At 38.1% G+C, this 22,637-nt stretch overlaps 1 protein-coding gene across 1 annotated transcript in view; it reads left to right on the plus strand.

The window, feature by feature from the left end:
- LOC119531291 (synaptojanin 2 binding protein) overlaps window positions 1-22,637 on the plus strand; it is an 83,588-nt gene that overhangs the window by 38,895 nt on the left and 22,056 nt on the right. Inside the window, exon 2 of the mRNA XM_037832410.1 lies at window positions 21,656-21,792. Coding sequence (XP_037688338.1) covers window positions 21,656-21,792 — 137 coding nt within the window. The remainder of the gene's footprint in view (window positions 1-21,655; window positions 21,793-22,637) is intronic.

Raw genomic sequence — 22,637 nt, forward strand, 5'->3', positions numbered from 1 at the left:
GCTTTCAAATTCCATCCTCAGTATTTGCTCATTATAGTTAGTTTACACTAGTGAGGCCTTATAATATTTGTCCTTTCGTTTCTGGCTTATTTCACTCAATATAATGTTCTCAGGGTCTGTTCACCTAGTTGCATGCCTCACAACTTCATTCCTTCTTGTAGCTGCTCAATATTCCATCATATGTATACACCACAGTTCACCCTTCTGTTCACTTGTCAATGTTCCCTTAGACCACTTCCATCCATTGCAGATCATGAACACTGTGCAAATGCCTACTCATGTCCCTGCTTTCATTTCTTTCAAGTATATACCAAATAACGGGTTGCAGGATCATTTGGCAACCCTATACTTAGCCTCCTGTAGAACCACCACACTTCCTCCTGAGGGACTGCGCCATTCTACTTCCCTACCATCAGTGAATAGGTGTATGTGTCTCTCCACAGCTTCTCCAGCACTTGTATCTTTCTGTTTATTTTTTAAACAGTTTTATTTGCACACTATGCAATCTATCTTGAGTGACCAATTAGTAGCTCCTGGTATAAACACATAACTATGCTTTCACCACAACAATCTGTATGAGAACAATTCCATTTTCTCTGAAAAAAAAGAATAAAGAATATTTAAAATAAAATAGTAAAAAAGGAGAAAGAACAACTAGAACAACAAGAATCCTATACCACTCCCTTATGTCCCCGTGTTGACGTAGCTTTGGTGTATTGCCTTTGTTACAATTAATGGTAGTAATATTATAATGTTATTGTTAACTATAGACCCTAGGTTTCATTGATTGTATTTTTTCCCATATACCATCCTATTTTCAACACCTTGCAATGTTGATATTCCTTTATTCTCCCTTATGTAAAAACTTTCTTATATTTCTACATTTAATTACCATCATTGTCCACTCTAGTTTTTCCTAAGTTATACAGCCCCAGTTTTATCCTCTATCTTTCCTTCTGCTGTCATACATGCCCCTAGCCTTCCTCTTTGAACCATACTCACACTTGGCTTTATTCATATTACTTACAATATTGTGCTACCATCACATAGTATTATGCTTTTCATTTCTGGATCTTTACAATCTACTCTTGAACATTCTGTACTCCTTCCACATCAAGTGCCCAGTCTCTACCCTTTTTCTACCTCCTGCTAACCTTATTCTTACATTTAATTCTCAGAGTCTGCTCATTATAGTTAGTTCCTATTAGTGAGACCTGACAGTATTTGTCCTTTTGTTTCTGGCTAATTTCACTCAAAATAATGTCCTCAAGGCTCATCCACATTGTTGCATGCATCATGACTTTATTCTGTCTCACAGCTGCGTAATATTCCATTGTATGTATATACCACAGTTTGATTATCCACTCTTCCGTTGATGAACTTTTGGGCTGTTTTCATTTCTTAGAAATTGTGAATAATGCCACTATAAATATTGGTGTACAAATGTCCATTCATGTACTAGCCTTCAGTTCCTCTGAGTATATACCAAGTAATGGACTTGCTGGATCATATGACAGTTCTGTAGTTAGCTTCTTGAGGACCTGCCAAACTGCCTTCCGGCATGGTTGCACCATTACGTTCCCACCAACAATGAATAAATGTGCCTCTTTCTCACATCTTCTCCAATATTACAGCTTTCTGTTTTTTTGATAATGGCCATCCTAGTAGTTGTGAGATGATATCTCGTGGTTTTGATTTGGAGATCCCGTACTAGTGAAGTTGAACATTTTTTCATGTTTTGAGCCATTTGTATTTCCTCTTTGGAAAAGTGTCTGTCCATTTCTTTTGCCCATTTTTAAATTGGGTTGTTTATCTTTTGTTGTTGCATTGTAGGATCTCTTTATATATTCTGATATTAAACCCTTATATGATACGTAGTTTCCAAATATTGCCTCCCTTTGTGTAAGCTGCCTTTTTACTTTTCTGACAAGGTCCTTTGAAGCACAAAAGTGTTTAATTTTGAGGAGATCTCATTTATCTATTTTTTCTTTCATTGCTTGCACTTTGGGTGTAAAGTCCAGGAAATCACCTCCTATCACAAGATCTTTAAGATATTTCCCTACATTTTCTTCTAAAACTTTTACGGTCTTAGCTCTAATGTTTAGTTAGGTCTCTGATCCATTTTGAGTTAATTTTTGTATAAGGTGTGAGATAGGGGTCATCTTTTATTCTGGATATGGATATCCAGTTCTCCAACCACCATTTTTTGAAGAGGCTGCTCTGTCCCAGTTGAGTTGACTTTACTGCCTTATCAAAGATCAGTTGTCCATAGATGATAGGGTCTATTTCTGAACAGTCAATTCAATTCCATTGGTTAGTATACCTATCTTTATGCTAGTAGTATGCTGTTTTGACCACTGTAGCTTTGTAATATGCTTTAAAGTCAGATAGTGTGACACCTCCCATTTCATTTTTCTTAAGATATTTTTAGCTATTTGGGGCACTCTGCCCTTCCAAATAAATTTTATTATTGGTTTTTCTATTTCTGCAAAGTAAGTTGTTGGGATTTTAATTGATATTGCATTGATTTTATAAATTGGTTTGGGTAGCATTGACAAGTTAACTGTATTTAGTCTTCCAATCTGTGAACATTGTCTTTCCTTACATTTTGTTCTTCCTTGATTTTGCAGTTTGTTTGTAGTTTTGTGGGTGTCTTTTATGCCTCAGTTAAAGTTTTTCCTCAATATTTTATTCTTTTGGTTACTATTGTAAGTGGAATTTTTTTTATTTCCTCCTCAGATTGCTCCTCACTAATGTATAGAAGAACTACTGATTTTTGCTTGTTGATCTTGTATCGTACCACTTTGCTGTACTCATTTATTAGCTGTAGCTTTGCTGTAGATTTTTCCACATTTTCTACATGTATAATCATGTCATCTGCAAACAGTGAAAGTTTTACTCCTTCCTTTCTTATTGGATGTCTTGTCTTTCTTTCTCTTACCTAATTGCTCTAGCTAAAACTTCCAGCATAATATTGAATAACAATAATGAGAGTGGGCATCCTTTTCTTGTCCCTGATCTTAGAGAGAAAGCTTTCAGTCTTTCCCCATTGAGTCTGATGTTAGCTGTGGGTTTTTCATATATTCCCTTTATCATGTTGAGGAAGTTTCCTTCTATTCTTATCCTATCAAGTGTTTTTATCTAAAGATGTTAAATTTTGTCAGTGCCTTTTCTGCAACAATCAAGATGATCTTGTGGTTTTTCCCCTTTGATTTATTGAAGTGGTGTATTACATTAATTGATTTCTTGTGTTGAGCCACCCTTGCATATCTGGAATAAAACTCACTTGGTCAAGGTGTATAATTCTTTTAATGTGCTGCTGGATTCAGTTTGCATGCATTTTTCTTGAGGATTTTTGCATCTATATTCATTAAAAAGATTGGTCTGTAATTTTCTCTTCTTGAAGTATCTTTGTCTGGCTTTAGTTTTAGGATGATATTGGCTTCATAGGATGAGTTAGGTAGCCTTGCCTCATCTTCAGTTTTTTTGAAGAGTTTGAGCAGGATTGGCACTAATTCTGTCTTTAATGCTAGGTAGAATTCACATGTGAAGCCATCTGGTCCTGGACTTTCTTTTTTAGGAGATCCCCCCCCATTGGTTCTTTTTTTTTTTTTAAATTCAGTTTTATTGGGATATATTCACATATCATACAACCATTGGTGGTGTACAATCAACTGTTCTCAGTACCATCATGTAGTTGTGCATTCATCACCCCAACCTATTTTTTGAACATTTTCCTTATACCAGAAAAAGTAAAAATAAGAATAAAAAATAAAAGTAAAGAACACCACCCAAATCATACCCCCCTCCCACCCTACTTTTCATTTAGTTTTTGTCCCCATTTTTCTACTCATCCATCCATACACTGGATAAAGGGAGTGTGATCCTTAGGCTTTCACAATCACACTGTCACCCCCCGTAAGGTACATTGTTATACAATCATCTTCAAGAGTCAAGGCAACTGGATTGGAGTTTGATAGTTTCAGGTATTTACTTCTAGCTATTCCAGTACATTAAAACCTAAAAAAGGTTATCTATATAGTGTGTAAGAGTGTCCACCCTAGTGACCTTTTGACTTCATTTGGAATCTCTCAGTCACTGAAATTTTGTTTCATTTTGCACCCCCCTTTTGATCAAGAAGATGTTCTCAATCTTTTGGGAGTTTTTTGGTGACTGATTCAATCTCTTGTCATTGGTTTGTTGAGGTTTTTTATTTCTTCTCAAGTCAATGTTGGTGGTGGTTCTTTCTTTTCTAGGAAGTTGTCCACTTCATCTAAGTTGTCTTGTTTGTTAGCATATAGTTGCTGAAAGTATCATGTCATTATCTCCTTCATCTCTTTGAGGTCAGTAGTTACGTCCCCTTTCCCATTTCTGATTTTATTTATTTCTATTCTTTTTTTTTTTTTTTCTTTGTGACCCTAACTAAGTGTCCATCGATTTTATTGATTTTCTCAATGAACCAACTTTTGGTTTTGTTTAGTCTATTGCTTTCATGTTCTCAATTTCATTAATTTCTGTTGTAATCTTTGTTATTTCTTTCCTTCTGTTTCCTTTGGGGTTAGTTTGCTGTTCTTTCTCTAGTTCCTCCAGGTTAGCAGTTAAATCATTGATTCTTGTTTCTTCTTCTTTGTTAATATGTATTTAGGGCAATAAATTTCCCTCTTAGCACTACCTTTACTGCATCCCATAAGTTTTGATATGTTGTATTTTCATTTTCATTTGCCTCTATTTCTCTTTTAATTTCTTCCTTGATCCACTGGTTGTTTAAGAGTGTGTTTTTAAACTTCCATATATTTGTGAATTTTCCAGCCTTCTTCCTGTTATTGATTTTCAACTTCATTCCATTATGATCTGAGAAAGTATTTTATATAATTTCAATCTTTTTAAATTTATTGAAGCTTTTTTGTGTCCCAACATGTGATCTATCCTTGGGAATGAGTCATGACCACTTGAGAAAAATGTGTATCCTGCTGTTTTTGGTTACAGTGTTCTGTAAATGTGTGTTAAGTCTAGTTCATTTATCACACTATTCAAAGTCTCTGTTTCTTTATTGATCCTCTGTCTAGGTGTTCTATCTGTTGATGAGAGTGGTGTATTAAAGTCTCTAACTATTATTGTAGAGGTGTCTACTTGACCCTTGTCAGCATTTGCCTCATGTACTTTGGGGCAGTCTGGCTCAGTGCATAAATATTTATTATTGTTATGTCTTCTTCATTAATTGTCCCTTTTATTAATACATTGTTTCTGTCTCTTTTAATTGCTTTACATTTGAGTCCAGTTTGGCTGATATTAGTATAGCTACCCCCACTTTTTTTCTGGTGATTGTTTGCATGAAATATCTTTTACTAGCCTTTCACTTTCAACTTATTTTTGTTCTTGGGTTTAAAGTGTGTCTTTTGTAAAATAATATAGATGGGTCTTGTTTTTTAATCCATTCTCGTAGTCTGTGTCTTTTGATTGGGGAGTTTAATCCATTAACATTGTTATTATTGTAAAGGCAGAACTTTCTTCTTTCATTTTGTCATTTGGATTTTATATGTCATTTCTTATTTTTTCCCTTCTTTTTTAACCCTTACTTATAATCCTTATTTCTACATTTTTCTCCAAATGTCTCTCTCCTGACTTTTCTGATGTGCCTGTTGCACTCCCTTTAGAATGTGTTGTAGAGCCATTTTCTTATTCACAAACTCTGTCAGTGTCTGTTTGTCTTAAAATGTTTTAAACTCTCCTTCATTTTTTTCTGTTTTCTACTTTAAAAACAGAATTATTTAATATCAACAAATATCCTAGCTATTTTTTTTTCACCAATGAAAGTGTATAATTCAGGGGTATTGCATACATTCACAATGTTGGGCGATCATTACCACCATCTAGTTCCATCACGTTTTCATCAGCCCCAACAGAAACCCTGTGCCCATTAAGCAGTCACTTTCTGTAACCCCTGGCAACCACTGATCTACTTTCTGCTTCTATGGATTTGCCTATTTTGGACATTTCATGTAATATGTGGCCTTTTGTGACTCGCTTCTTTCAATTTGCACAATGTTTTTGAGCTCATCCATGTTGTAGCATGCATCATTTCATCCATATATATATATATTTTAATTGAGATTGTTCACATACCATACAACTATCCAAAAATCCGAAGTATACAATCAGTTGCCCATGGTACCATCATACAGCTGTGCATCCATCACCACAATTAATTTTTTTTTCAATTTTTAGAACATTTTCATTACTCCAGAAAAGAAATAAAGACAGAAAAAGGAAACTCAAATCCTCCCATACCCCTAAGCACCCCTCCTCTATTATTGATTCATAGTTTTGGTATAGTACATTTATTACTGTTGATGAAAGAATGTTAAAATACTACTAACTGTAGTATATAGTTTGCAATAGGTATATGTATTTTTTCCTGTATGCCTCTCTATTATTAACTTCTAGTTATGGTGTCATGCATTTGTTCTCGTTCGTGAGAGTGATTTCTAATATTTGTATACTTAATCATGGACATTGTCTACCACAAGATTCACTGTTCTATACATTCCCATCTTTTAACCTCCAACTTTTCTTCTCGTGACATACATGACTCTGAGCTTACCCTTTCCACCACCTTCACACACCTTTCAGCACTGTTAGTTATTCTCACAACATGATACCATCACTCCTGTCCATTTCCAAACGTTTAAGTTCACCCTAATTGAACATTCTGCTCATAATAAGCAACCACTCCCCATTCTTTAGCCTCGTTCTATATTCTGGTAACTTATATTTCATGTCTATGAGTTTGCATATTATAATTAGTTCATATCATTGAGATCCTGCAATATTTGCTTTTATGTGTCTGTCTTATTTCACTCAATATAGTGTCCTCAAAGTTTCTTTGACAACCCCGTTTTTTTTTTTTATTCATAGGTATCATATACTAAATTTTATTCTGGAATCTTATTAATTTACAGAAGCAAGTAAAGTTGTTAAGAGTACTACATTATGGAATATGCATGAAGGGCATTTGGTTTTTTTTTTTTTTTAAGAAATTTTATTTTGAAGTAAATTCAAACTTACAGGAACAGTTGCAAAAACAGTACAAACCCCATACATAGAACCCCAGCATACCCAACCCCCCTCTCCTGATACCCCAATCCACCACCTTTAACATCCTGTCACACCACCATTTCTTTCTTTCCCTCCCTCTCTCCCTCCCTCCTTCCCTATCATCCATCATCTATTGCTCTGTCCCCTGAACATATGAGAGCTAGCTGCACACATCTTTGAACAAACACTGTAATTCACATATACCTTTCCCATGGACAAGAACATTCTTTTATGCAATCCCATTAACCGCAGCTAAGAAGTTCAAGAAATTCAACATTGATACAAAGCTTACATTCTATATTTCCTTTTTTTTTCCTTATGTCCCATCTGTGTCCCTTTCAGCCTCCTCGCCTCCATCCTCAGATCCCATCCAGGATCATCCTTGGCATTTAATTGTCATCTATTTAGACTGACTTTTTTTTTTTTCCCAATTGTGGAAACATATACACAGCCTAAATCTTCCCATTCCACCCCCTCCCTTGCATTCCATTAGTGGGATTAATCACATTTAGAATGTTGCAGTGCTGTCACGTTCCCACCATCCATTTCTAGAAGTTTCCCTTCACCCCAAACAGAAACCCTTCACTCATTTCTTAACTCCCCATTGCCCCTTCCTCCACTTCTCAGAACCTCTACTCTGCTTTTCATCTCTATGGTCATATTCTCTGATACTTTCTTTGTGTTTACTGTGGGGCTTAAATTTAACATCTTAAATCTATAACAATCTTGTTTTTCTTTGATACCAACTTAACTTCAATATGACACATAAACTATGTTCCTTTACTCCCTTATTCCCCCACCTTTATGTAGTTCTTGTCAAAAATTACATATTTTACATTGAGTCCAAAACCACTGATTAATCATTACAGTTTATGTATTTTAGATCCTGTAGGAAGTAAATAGTGGAGTTACAAATCAAAAATACAGTAGTATTGGTATTTATATTTACCATGTGATCTTTACTGGTAATCTTTATTTCTTCATGTAGTTTCAGTCAATTGTTTAGTGTCCCTTCCTTTCAGCCTGCTCAACTCCCTTTTGCTTTTCTTATAGGACTGATCAACTGGTGGTGAAATCCCTCAGCTTTTGATTATCCGGGAATGTTTTCATCTCCCCCTCATTTTTACTTTCCAGGTGTTTGTGATTCCCCCAAGTCTTTGATGGTTATTGACTTCTATTTATATTCCATTGTGGCCAGAGAATGTGCTTTGAACAAATTCATTTTTTTTTTTAATTTATTGAGGCTTGTTTTTATGTCCCAGCATATGGTCCATTCTGGAGAAAGATCCATGATCACTAGAGAAGACTATGTGTCCCAGTGACCTGGGATGTAATGTTCTATATATGTCTGTTAAAATTCTCTATATCTCTCTATCCTTTCTTTGTTTCTCTGTCAGTAGGGCTCCCTTTAGTATCTGAAGTAGGGCAGGTCTTTTATTAGCAAAATCTCTCAGCATTTGTTTGTGAAAATTTTAAGCTGTCCCTCAAATTTGAAGGAGAGTTTTGCTGGATAAAGTATTCTTGGTTGGAAATTTTTCTCTCTCAGAATTTAAATATGTCATGCCACTTCCTTCTCGCCTACATGGTGGCCGCTGAGTAGTCACTACTTAGTCTTATGTTGTTTCCTTTGTATGTGGTGAATTGCTTTTCTCTTGCTGTTTTCAGAACTTGCTCCTTTTCTTCAGTATTTGACAGTCTGATCAGAATATGTTTTGGAGTGAGTTTATTTGGATTTATTCTATTTGGAGTTCGCTGGGCATTTATGGTTTGTGTATTTATATTATGTAGAAGGTTTGGGAAGTTTTCCCCAACAATTTCTTTGAATACTCTTTCTAGACCTTTACCCTTCTCTTCCCCTTCTGGGACACCAATGAGTCTTAAATTTGGACATTTTATTTTATCTATCATGTCCCTGATATCCATTTTGATTTTTTTGATTTTTTTTCCCCATTCTTTCTTTTGTTCTTTCATTTTCTGTTCTGTGGTCCTTGAGGAGGCTGAGTTGTTGTTCATCTTCCTCTAATCTTGTATTATGAGTAATCAGTCTTTTTAATTTGGCCTAGAGTTTCTTTTATTTCCATAAGATCGCCTATTTTTTTATTTACTCTTGCAATTTCTTCTTTGTGCTCTTCTAGGGTCTTCTTCTTGTCCTTTATATCCTGTGCCATGCTCTTGTTGCCTGTCTGTAGTTCTTTGATTAGTTGTCCCAAATACTGTGTCTCTTCTGATCTTTTGATTTGGGTGTTTGGGTTTGGGTTCTCCATATCATCTGGTTTTATCATATGCTTTAAGATTTTCTGTTGTTTTTGGCCTCTTAGCATTTGCTTCACTTGATCCCTAATTTATCAGAACTGCGGCTTGATGGCATACACCCTCTCTAACCAACCAGCAGATGGCGTCCGTGAGTCACCTATTCCCCTCAAGTCAGTTCTCCCCAACTCTGTCTTTGGGGTGTGTGGGGATCTGATTCTTGTGGGGTCAAATTGGTACACCAAGTTTGGGTGTGCTGCCGGTGCCATCCGCCCTGAATGTGGGGCATGTGGCTGGGTGGTTAGGGAGACAGGGCAGCTTTAATAATCGAACCTCCCAGGTGTTCCCAGAGATTGAAGGCTGTTGCAGGACCCTAAGCCTTCATTTCACTCTTTCCACAGATTGTCTCTGCCCTGACCCACAAGTCCTTGGTATTCACGTAGGGTCCCTGGGGTTTCCGAGTGGTTCCCCCTTCCCAGCTGTGCTCTTCCAGGACCTCTGCTGAGGGAGGGCTGTGCTACATCACAAGCGTGCGCCGGCCTCTGGGGAAGCCATGGGTCGCCGGGCCGTGCAGGGGCGTTCCCATCCTGCTTCAAAGATGGTTGAATGGGACGGGTTAACTTCCCCCTTTTTGCACAGCTCCGCTCTCCCAGCTCCGGGACAATCAGCTGTGGGTGCACTAAAGGCCACTGTACATGGCTGATATTGTGGCATGTGTGCAGTGCTGCAGGAAAGACTCCCTGTCACACTGGGTTTCTTGGTGTGGCTCTAGGCTGTGGGTCTGGCCCTGGGCAGGAGCGTCCCTTGCCCGCTGGGGGGATGGCTGCAAGGAGTGCAGTTTTTTTCTCCTTTTGGCTCCCCTCTGCTCCCCTGGTCTTGAGACAATCAGCAGCGGGTGTGGGAAGGGGTATCATCTATGCCAGACACCGATGCGTTAGCCCAGCCCGCTCCCACCGTGCTTCAATGCACGGCTCTCCCCGTCATATCTGCAGCCACTCCTGAGCTTTTTTTTTTTTTTTTTTAAAGAACTAGTCCATCTCCAAATGCCAGCCCATTGTTTCCCTACACTGCAGCGTGGCCGCCGGACTTTTAGCCAGCTTACTCACTCGTTTCAGAATGCAGGCTCCTGGTTTCACCAAATGCACGTTCCCTGTGGATTCAGCAGACCTTGTCTGGCTTGTGCTATGCTGGAAGTGGTGTTCTGGGTCACTTTCTGGTTTTTCTCTAGTATTTTTCAAGGAGGTGTTTTTCTGCCCTGTCTCACCTAGCCACCGTCTTAGGTTCTTCCAACCCATTTCTTTTAAGATGGTTTTGTTCACACACCATAGATTCCATCCTAGTAAACACTCGTTGGTTCCCTGTATAGTCATATATTTATGTATTTAGCATCATCACCACTGTCTACATAAGGACATCTCCATTTCTTCCACAAAGAAGGAGGAAGACTCAAAGAAGGCAGAGAGACCAAAGAAAAAGAAAAGAGAAAGAGAGAAAGAGAGAAAAACATGACAGCTACAAAGCAACGAAAGGAAAGATAGCATTAACCTAAAGTAGAATAAAGAGTCAGACAACATCACCAAAACCAGGAGTCCCATACGCTTTCCTTCTTCCCACCCTCCCCCGCCATGTGCGTTTAGCTTTGGTATATTGCCTTTGTTATATTAATGGAAGCATAATACAGTGTTTCTGTTAATTATAGTCTCTAGTTTGTATGATTGTATTCCCCCTGCCAATCCCACCCTATTTTTAACACCTTGCAATGTTGACATTCATTTGTTCTACCTCATGTAAAAACATATTTGTACATTTTGTTACAATCATTGAGCACCCTAGGTTTCCCTGAGTTACACAGTACCAGTCTTTATCCTTCGTCTTTTGTTCTGGTGTCCCACATGGTCACAACCTTCCTCTTTTTACCATACTCACAGTCATCTTTGTTAAGTGTATACTTACATTGTTGTGCTACTATCTCCCCAAATTGTGTTCCAAACCTCTCACTCCTGTCTTTTCCTTTCTGTCTACAGTGTTTCCTTTAGTGTTTCCTGTACGGCAGGTATCTTGTTCACAAACTCTGTCATTGTCTGTTTGTCAGAGAATATTTTAAGCTTTCCCTCGTATTTGAAGGACAGTTTTGCCAGACATAGGATTCTTGGTTGGTGGTTTTTCTCTTTCAGTATCTTAAAAATATCACCCTACTTCCTTCTTGCCTCCATGGTTTCTATTGAGAAATGCGCACATAGTCTTATCAAGCTTCCTTTATATGTGATGGATCGCTTTTCTCTTGCTGCTTTCAGGATTCTCTCTTTATCTTTGACATTTGATAATCTGATTATTAAGTGTCTTGGCATAGCCCTATTCAGATCTATTCTGTTTGGGGTACGCTGCACTTCTTAGATCCATAATTTTATGTCTTTCATAAGAGATGGGAAATTTTCATTGATTATTTCTCTATTATTGCTTCTGCCCCTTTTTCCTTCTCTTCTCCTTCTGGGACACCAATGACATGTACATTCCTGCTTTTTGTTTTGTCCTTAAGTTCCCGGAGATGTTGCTCATATTTTTCCATTCTTTTCTCTACCTGTTTTTTTGTGTGTAAGCTTCCAGGAGCTTTGTTCTCCAGTTCCTGAGTGTTTTCTTCTGCCTCTTGATATCTGCTGTTGTATGTCTTCCATTGTGTCTTTCATCTCTTGTGTTGTGCCTTTCACTTCCATAGATTCTGCTGGTTGGTTTTTCGAACTTTCAATTTCTACCTTGTGTACACCCAGTGTTTTCATTATACGGTTCATCTCTTTTGCCATATCTTCCCTAAACTTTTTGAATTAACTTTGTATTAGTTGTTTAAATTCCTGTATCTCAGTTGAACTGTAAGTTTGTTCCTTTGGGCCATAACTTCGTTTTTCTTACTGTAGGTTGTAGTTTTCTGTTGTCTAGGCATGGTTTCCTTGATTACCCCAATCAGGTTTTCCTAGACCAAAATGGGCTCCAGTCCCAGAAGGAAGAACTGTGCAGTATCTGATTTTCCTGAGAGTATGTCTTAGAAAATTGGTACACCCTGTGAGGATTCAGGTCACTGTGCTTCTCTGCCCAGCAGGTGATACCTGTCAGCCTGTAACTCCAGTCTGGTGTAAGGAGGTGTGGCCCATGGCTGTTTTCCCCTAGACTCTTGGTCTGGTTCTGAATGGAAGGCGAGTAGCAGGGCTGAGCCCCACATCTTTCCTCTTAGGGAAGACAGACCCCCTAGGGAGAGGTCATTAGCATTTGAATTCTCTCTCTCTCTCCCTGTGCCATCTCCACTCTCGTCCGGGTCGCCGCTAGGAACTGAAAATGGCTGAGGCTGTCTCCACTGAGCTGAAACAGGGACAGAAAGCCCCCTTCAGGGCCAGTCCGCGGCCAGCCTCTGGCTCTTCAAGGTCAGTCTTCACACAGAGCCTCTGTCTGCTTGTTGGGTATTCATAGCTTATATTGAGCAGTCCACGCTTGTTAATTAAAACCCCAGTTGGAGCTCAGCTGAGCTGTATTCACTTGTTCAGAGAGAGCTGCTCCCTAGCACCATGAGGCTTTTCAGCTCGGGCCATGGGGGGAGGGGTCTCCCAGCTTGGATCTGAAGTTTTTACTTATGGATTTTATGCTGCGATCTCGGGCATTCCTCCCACTTCAGGTTGGTGTATTATAAGTGGATGGTCACATTTGTCCCCCCACAGTTATGCCGGATTATTTACTAGTTGTTCCTGGTTGTTTGTTAGTTGTTCCAGGGGGACTAACTAGCCTCCACTCCTCTCTATGCCACCATCTTAAGTCCACATCTCCTTCATTTTTGAAGGACAGTGTACCAGTTTGTAAGTATTATGTCCCCCAGAAAAAGCCATGTTCTTTGATGCAGACTTGTGGGGGAAGACATATTAGTGGGGATTAAGTTGGAATGTTTGGATTAGGTTGTTTCCATGGAAGTGTGCCCCACCCAATGTGGGGTGATAACCCTGATTGGATAATTTCCATGGAGTTGTGCCCTGCCCATTCAGCATGGGCCTTGATTAGACTACTGGAGCCCTATATAAGCTCAGACAGAAGGAGCGAGCTTGCTACAGCCAAGAGGGACATTTGAGGAATGCACATGAGCTGAGAGAGGAACTGCAGATGAGAGATAGTTGAAGATAGCCGTTGAAAGCAGACTCTTGCTCTGGAGAAACTAAGAGAGGACAAACGCCCCAAGAGCAACTGAGAGTGACATTTTGAAGAGGAACTATGGCCTAGAGAGGAATGTCCTGGGAAAAAGTAATTTTGAAACCAGAACTTTGGAGCAGATGCCAGCTGTGTGCCTTCCCAGCAAACAGGTTTTCCAGATGCCATTGGCCATCCTCCAGTGAAGGTACCCAATTGCTGATATGTTACCTTGGACACTTTATGGCCTTAAGACTGTAACTGTGTAACAAAATAAACCCCCTTTTACAAAAGCCAGTCTATCTCTGGTGTTTTGCATTCCGGCAGCATTAGCAAACTAGAACAGACAGTTTTGCTGGATATAGAATTCCTGGTTGGCAGTTTTTCTCTTTCAGTGTCTTAAATATGTCATTTGAATGACTTCTCGCTTCTGTGATTTCTGCTGTGAAATCCGCATGTAGTCTTATCAAGCTTCCTTTTTATGTGATGGATCATTTTTCTTGTGCTGTTTACAGAATTTTCTGTTTGTCTTTGACATTGACAATCTGATTAGCAAGTGTCTTGGAGTACATCTATTCAGTTGGTCTATTTGGATCTATTCTGTTTGGGGTACGCTGTGCTTCTTGGACTTGTAATTTTATGTTTTTCTTACGAGTTGGGAAATTTTTAATGATGTTTCCTCGATTATTCTTTCTGCCTCTTTTCCTCTCTCTTCTCCTTTGGGGGCACCCATAACACGTAAATTTGTGCACTTCATGTTGTCATTCTATTCCCTGAGACTCTGTTCATATTTTTCCATTCCTTTTCCTATCTGTTCTTTTGTGTATAGGATTTCAGATATTATGTCCTCTAGTTCACTAATTCTTTCTTCTCCCTCTTCAAATCTGCTGTTTAATGTCTCCATTGTGTTTTTCATGTCTTCTGCTGTGCCTTTCATTCCCATAATTTCTGCCATTGGTTTTTTCAAGCTTTTGAGTTTTTCTGTGGCCTCACTCAGTTTCTTTTTTATATCCTTTATCTCTTTTGCCACATTTTCTTTCAGCTCTTTGATTTGATTTAAAAGATTTGTTTTAACACATTTAATTAGTTGATTCCACTCCTGTATCTCATTTGGAGTGTTAGTTTGTTCCTTTGACTGAGCCATATCTTTGTGCTCCCTGAAATTACTCATGATTTTTTGCTGGTGTCTCAGCATCTGACTTCCTTGATTTGTTTGTTCTAGAGGTCGTTTTCTTTTATGTAGGGTTTTCTTGTTGGCTGGCTTCGTTCTCCATCTCTTCTTTGACATTCAGTTCAACTTATTCCAGACCTCTAGCATAGCTTCTGTTTAACTGATCAGAATTTTTCAGCTCTTGTTTTTGTGGTTCTTGCCTTCCCTATATGGAAGTGTTTTTTGAGGAGGTTTCCCCAATAGGATCGACCCCAGATTTTCTGAGACAAGACAGGCCCCAGACTCAGGAAGAGGGTATAATCTGTTGCACCATTCTCTGGGGATGAGACCCAGCAGATTGCAAGTCTTTCCTTTGAAGCCGCTTGATTCTGTGCTTTTTCTGTCCTTCCCGGCAGGTGGCACTCATCAGCCTGCAGTTCCCCACTGGCATAAAGTGGTACAGTGCCTTTAATTCTGAGCAGACCATCTCCAGTTCTGCACTCTGATCTTCCCCCTTCCATGTGTTCCAGACTGGTGTATAATGTGTGTCTGGTCATGAAAGCCCCCTAAATAGTTGTTTCAGACAGTTCCTTGCTATTTACTAGCTGCCCTAGGGTATGAATGAAATTCCACACCTCCTTATGCTGCCATCTTGCCCCATGTAACATGGGTTTTTGACATAATAAGAAAATTTGATGTGCTATGTGTGCTGGTTTGAATGTATCATGTCCCCCAAAACGCCATTATCTTTGATGTAACCTCATGTGGGCAGACATGTTAGTGTTGATTAAGTTGGAGCGTTTGGATTAGGTTGTTTCCATGGAGATGTGCCCCACCCAACTGTGGGTGATAGCTCTGATTGGGTAATTTCCATGGAGGTGTGGCCCCGCCCATTCAGCATGGGCCTTGATTAGTTTAATAGAGCACTATGTAAGCTCAGACAGAAGGAGGGAGCTTTCTACAACCAAGAGGGACACCATAAAGAATGCACAGGAGCTGAGAGAGGAGCTGTAGATGAGAGACAGTTTGAAGACCACTGTTGAAAGCAGACTTTTGCTCCAGAGAAGCTAAGAGAGGTAAAATGCCCCACGAGCAACTAGGAGTGACATTTTTGAGGAACTGCAGCCTAGAGAGGAATGTCCTGGGAGAAAGACATTTTAAAACCAGAACCCTGGAGCAGACGCCAGCCACATGCCTTCCCAGCTAACAGAAGTTTTCCAGACACCATTGGCCATCCTCCAGAGAAGTTACCCGATTGTTGATGACTTACCTTGGACACTTTATGGCCTTAAGACTGTAACTCTGTAGCCAAATAAACCCCCTTTATAAAAGCCAATCTATTTCTGATGTTTTGCATCCTGGCAGCATTAGCAAACTGGAACATTATGTAAAAACTTTTGTCATATATAGCATGTGAATCGTTGAAAATGTCATTGAGTCAAATTTGTAGAAATATTATCACTTTTACACTCTTCATAACTCATTTTCAATATCATTATCCCTTAACTTCCTCTTTTTAACCAACAGTTCATCACATCTATAAAGATTTAAAAATACAAAATAGTAAGGAAGTAGTTAATGGTCAAATGACTAAATCAAGAGCATACTCTACTGATCTCCACTAACCTGTGTGTCACTGCACACTTAGATTGTGCATGCTTTCATTTTTAAGGAACAAATGGTTTTTAAATTATTTTATCTTTAATATTTAAAATTAGAAATGAGAAGTATAACTTTTACCACCATTAATGCTTGTCCCCTCCCACTCCAGATCAACTTCAGGAACAATAATACAAGTAGAGGAAAATTTCCCTCAGAAAGTGGCTAACAGAAAGGTCATTTGTGTGTCCAGTAGATTGATGTCAGTTGGAAATTATTGAGATTGAGTTTGGGATAGAAAAAGCTTTCAGGTAGGTAGAGGGAAAATAGGGTATTTGTCAGTCTGGCGTTTATACCTCAATGAGTAGCTATAGTCATTTGTGCAATGGGCTATTTATTTTCATATTCATTAGGTCTAGAATTATTATTTCCAGAATAACAGGTAAAACACCAGTCTTCTACTTTATCACTTTTTGATTTTATAGACAAGAATCTGAATGAAATGGACAGGTTTTTTTTTTCTTCTCTGGTCTTAAGGTAAGCAATAAGGGCTCTGACTAAGGTGACATACAACCAGAGTGATGTATTCTTGTTCATTCACTCATTTTTTAAAGTATTCTTTCTCTAGAATATATTACCTTTGGGGATTGTTCTACAACCATTATCCCAACATTGCTTACTTAGAGCCATCCCCAAGGTAGCCATCAGTGCTTAGAAGACTCTCTTCTAAAGCAGCTGTGCATATTTCTGCAAAGCTGCAATATAGCAAAAGAGTTAAGAACTTAAGCTTTGGAATCAAACAGCCTGACTTAGAGTCTTGGCTTTGGCAAGAGGTAACTGTATGATCTTCTGTAAAAATTTTCTTTATCATTGTATGTCCCACTTTTAAAATTTATATATAAAATGTGAGTAATGATTAACTCAAGAGTTGTTGAAAAGATTAAGCGAGATAATGTATGTCAAGTGCATAGGATAGTACCTGACACATAGTAAATGCTCAATAAATATTAGTTGTTGCTGTTGCTATTACCATTCTTATTCTTAAACAAGCTCAGTTTCCAGACCTGAAGTCAGGAGGAACCCTGAAGAAGGCATGTCTCATTTAACTTTCAAAGGTTCTTCTACCAGGCACACTTCCTTGCTGTTCCAGTCCTGTAATGGTGGTGTCATCATCCTTATGCCACTTTCATCCTGTCGTATTTAAACTGTTCATTTAAATTAGAGACCAAGCAGCTTATTTTTTCCTGTCTTTTTAAAAAAATTGTGAAATATAACATATATACAGAAAAGTGATAACTTTCAAAGTACAACTTAACAATTAGTTACAGAGCAAATTTCAAAGACTGTCCTAGGTTACAGTTCCACAATTTCAGTTATTTCCTTTTTGTGAAATATAACATATATACAGAAAGGTGATAACTTTCAAAATACAATTTACCAAGTAGTTATAGAACTAATCTCAAAGAATGCTATGTATTACAGTTGCACAATTTCAGTTATTTCCTTATTGTGAAATATAACTCATGTACAGAAAGATGATAACTTTCAAAATACAATTTAATGAGTAGCTATAGAGCAAATTTCAAAAAATTTTATGGGTTACAGTTGCACCATGTCAGTTATTTCCTTCTAGCTATTCTAATACCCTCGGAACTAAAAATATATATATATTTATATAAAGATTCACTGTTCGTAATCCTTTGTTAAATCCTATCTTGTCTGTTGCTACCCTTCCCTCTCGTTTGATCACTTTCTCAATCTTCAGGGATATCTGGGCAGTGACCACCTTAACTTGTTCGTATTGAAAAGAGGTGTCCAAGCAGTTCATTTTAATCTTGCTTTTAATTTGTGTTTTAATTCACTGGCACATTATAACCAGAATTCACTTAGCAGTACTTGTTCATTCACTCATTTTTTAAAGTCTGTTGAATGCCAATCTTTTTCTTTCTCTTTCCTTCAGCCCCTTTTGGATATTAGATGATAAGAGCTGAATTCTTTGTATCCTTTAGCTCCACAGCACACTGTCATCATTAATACATGCAAGATCCTTCTTGTTTTATTTTTGTTTTCATCCTTCATACCTAAGCCCTTCCTGTATCCTTCCCCTGTAGATGTCTTCTCTAATGTGTCTTTATGTGTCCTTATGTCTGTATACATTTTTGTAAATAGGAAATATTGTTTTATGGGTATATGTTTTTAATTTATGAGAATTATACAGTAGGCAATGAATATTAACATTACATTTTAAAATTCTTTCCCTATTACTTTATGTATGATTATTCAATATTTCTAAGTTTTAATTGTATTTTAGTTGTCTATTCCCCAAAGGATGGACACCTAAATTATCATCAGTTCTACTATACTACAACAAATTGTGCTGCGATGAATAATTCTTACATTCTCTTTATGGGTAGATAGCCTGATTATATTGTGCAATCTGGGGTGCTTTTTAAATTGAAGGGGGATTGTTAATTACACTGGGACAACAAGTTTATATCAAGACTCCCAGAAAAAATGTGATCACCCTATTTATGGAATATTTTTTTTGGAACTCTGTTTATAATCAGCAGATATGTATTGGTGTAGCCATTCTGGTTGTTCCAGTTGACATCTGTTCTGATTGGTTGTTGCATGTCCTGGACTAATTTGCATATTTTAACTGTCACCCTTGCTAGAAACTATTCAGGAAGGGGATTTCTGGATCACAGGTCAGAACGTATTTGACTTCAGTAACTTTGAGTTCCAATTAACTCTTGTCCCATTTATAGATGGATGGAGTTTTTAATCCTTCTGTCTTCCCATCTTGCAGGAGTTTTCACATTGTACTATACATTTATTCATCCTTTCTCCATCAAACTATAGTTTTGGGCTGCAGCGACCACTAGTTTATTGACTACTCCTAATGTCCTACCACTGTATAGCAACTATTATGTGGTTTATAAATACTTTTGCAGATCTTGTTATTGGACCCCTAACAATTACCCTTTGGGGCAGAGAGGACAGAATTTGTAATCCTTATTTTACAGAAAAAGAAGCTGAGGATCAGAGGTAAACTGACTTGTTTCAGTCTACATATCTGGTAAGTTATGAAGTTGAACTTGGGACCAAGTCTCTGACTTTTTATTTGCTTCTACAAAATCTAAAAAGTAGAGGGAAAAGGATAAATTTCTGTTTGTGGATGAAGAAGGAACTGTTCAGTTTGGCTTTATGTCTTCCTCAGAACACAGTATAGTGTCTGACATATTGTAAATGATCAGTCATTTTAATTGGTAACTAAGTGAACAGATGAACTAGGGATTATATAGGTATCCATAAGGCCTAGGTTTGAATTGGTAATGCCACTACCCAATGCTTTGGTGACTCATTTCTTGCAGCAATGCTTTAAATTATACCTAAACTCAGTTCTGTAAATTTTCTGCCTGAAGAAAGAACTAGAGTTCTCATGTGGTTTGGTTCATTATAGCTGCAACAGATTATAAACTTGTCTATATAATGTGATTTCTGTGGGGTGGACTATTGTTGTTTGTTTATAGTAAATCTCAGTAAGATACTACTGTTCTTTAAAAAACAAAAACAAAAAAACTGTTCTGTAGCTTTAAATAACCTGGAACAAAGTCCCTCCTCTTGCTTACTGCTGTATTGCATTTAGCTGCTTAACACTGCTTTCTAGTTCCCAGGTACCCAGAAGCAGCTGTAGTGTTTGGTGAGAAATTCCAACCAAATCTTTCCAAACCAAAGTTTGAAAGATTTTTCTCTAAGTTTGTTCCAGCATTAGGAGAGGCTGGTTGGTGTCAGCCCCCGTGGGCAAACCCTTCAGAGATATGAAGTAATTTCAAAGCCCTCCACAAGCTGGCTCCACCTACCTTTCCTCCTCATCTCGAATTACTACCCACCACTCCTTTTTTAGTACCTGCTATCTACTGTGATACAAATTAAAGATGCTCAAAGAGAAACTATTTAGTAACATAAATCAGAGTTCCTATTTTTTCATAGCGTATCCATCAAGGAAGTTGAAATAGTCATCTTCCAGAAATAGCTGTTTCCACATGTGTCTTAAATCCTTAATCCACATGTGTCTTAATCCTAAATCCTTAATCCATTTACCAAGTGTGCTATTTAAATTAGGTGTTTCCTGCTGCTTCTCTCTTTGGTCTGGTGTTTCTTAAGTCACGGATTGATTTGTTAGTGCTTATGTTAATACTGTGAATTTCTGTTACAAGCTTTCATCCCACCAATGGGGAAAATGTTTTTTTAGAAAGCCCACACATGTCTCTTTAGCTAGCTATCTGTTTTATATTGAGACCAACAGTAGGCTGGTGATTATTGCTACTCTTTCCAATAGCACCACCAGATTTTTGTTTTTTAACTGTTTCCAAATTATCTCCATTCTCTTTGCACTGTGATCCTGTGTTCTTCCAGGAGCTGACATAAGAAAAGGTTAGGCAAGTACCTTTTTTTTTTTTTAATGCATAGGTAAAATCCCTTTACAACAGTGGTTTCTGTAAAGTGAAATCCTTCCCACAGCTTGGTGGTTGGTCCACAGAAATAGTACCTTGGTAGTCAGTTTTCTGTGGTGGATATTACTTGTCAATCACTGTACTCAAGCATATAGTTGTTGCATTTGTAGTAAAGGAAACAGTGAGTTCGGTGATTTGGTCCTGCTATGAAGCAGAAGCTACCTTTCTGGTCTCCTTATCTCAATCTCTACAGTGTTGGGAGGTTTCCTGCAAACCTTTACCACTGTCTCCCCTGCCCCAACACAAAATAAAAAAAAAAAAAAAAAAAAAAGGCAAAAACCACAGCAAAAAAAAAACAGAAGGAAACTCCCAAGCCCACTTTTTCCAAAACAACATATACAAACTCTTCAGAAGCTTAGGAGAAGGAAATTATGGAGGGGAATGTATGGTCAGGAATGTTTCTCCTATTAAATCAGCAACAGTTCATTTTGGTAATTGGTTAAAAACATAGCTTTTGCTTAAGGACAGCTATCCTTGTTACATTAATTATCAGGAATCTTGGGAATTGGGTCCTCTGAATACCACTAATAGAATCAAAATCAAATGTGAATGGAAGCATTTACATGTTACAAGAATCATCATTATTCTTTCACTGAATGCTATATAGATATTTCTTTATATCTTCAACAAATTATATTGAACACTGTGTTTGTATTTTTAGTCCTGCCTGATTTGGGTGGGCAACTTTGGGTACACTTAACCTCCATTGGTGGTGATAATATTCACAGACCTTGCCCCTGGTCAGCTACATTACAGTCTGATTCACCAGGCTCCCATCCACCTCAATCTCCCCTTCTCAATAGGCCTTAACTCTCTCTTTCTCCTCTAATCCCATTCTTTCTTCTTCACCTCCGTCTCTTTCACCACTCCTCCATGAATTTCTCAGGGCTGGGCTTCAACATCGTCGGTGGGACAGATCAGCAGTATGTCTCCAATGACAGTGGCATCTTCGTCAGCCGCATCAAAGAGAATGGGGCTGCGGCCTTGGATGGGCGGCTCCAGGAGGGTGATAAGATCCTCTCGGTGAGAACTGGCTTCGGCCTCCACTATTCCTTGCTCCCTAGACCCTAGGTTCTACCTCTAACCCCTTCTTTGGGAAGATTCCTCCCTACCTTTTTGGATCTAAAAATATCCAGACTGTAGCATTGAATGGGAGAGACCTTGATCAGTCATCTTTTCCGTGGAGCATGGAAGATAATATTATCCTCATTTAACAGATACTTGACAGACACGGCAAATTAAGCCCAGAATGTGAAGTTACTTGCCCAAGTTAAAAAATCACCTCAGGGAGAGGTGAGGGACTGGTGTGTGGAAAAGCTACTTAACACTCATAATTTTTGCCTTTTTTCCACTATACTTCCTCACCTCCTTTTGTTGATTAAAATATTAATGTATGTTTTCTTTTGGGAGAATATCAGCCCTTATAATTGGATTTAACTTAACTCCAAAAGACTCAAAGAAGGAAGGTGGGAATTATGTGACCTTTTCACATTCAAAGCCCTTTTTTGCTCATTATTAAGATGGGTGCCTGTTCTCTCTGCTAATGTCTGTAATAAAACATTTGTTGCATGGTAACTATTAATTTTATTATTTTCTGGAAGTTCCTTAAGGATGGGGACCAGATCTTTTTTAACTTTTATACCCTAGCACAGTGCTTAATATATGTTTACACATATGACCAAGTTATGAAATTCAGGCATACTCAGAAAGATTGACTAATAAATATGGTGCCACAGACCCTAGTTTTAAAAATAAATTAGAATAAGCCTAAAATAAATCAGAATACCAACAAAATAAGAATTAAAAAACTTTTATAATGCAAAATATAACTCTCAACCTACTTTTATTTCTGTTCCCTGCCATTGGCT

Source organism: Choloepus didactylus, chromosome 4 (genome assembly GCF_015220235.1).
Source record: "Choloepus didactylus isolate mChoDid1 chromosome 4, mChoDid1.pri, whole genome shotgun sequence".
In the NCBI taxonomy this organism is placed as follows: Eukaryota; Metazoa; Chordata; class Mammalia; order Pilosa; family Megalonychidae; genus Choloepus; species Choloepus didactylus.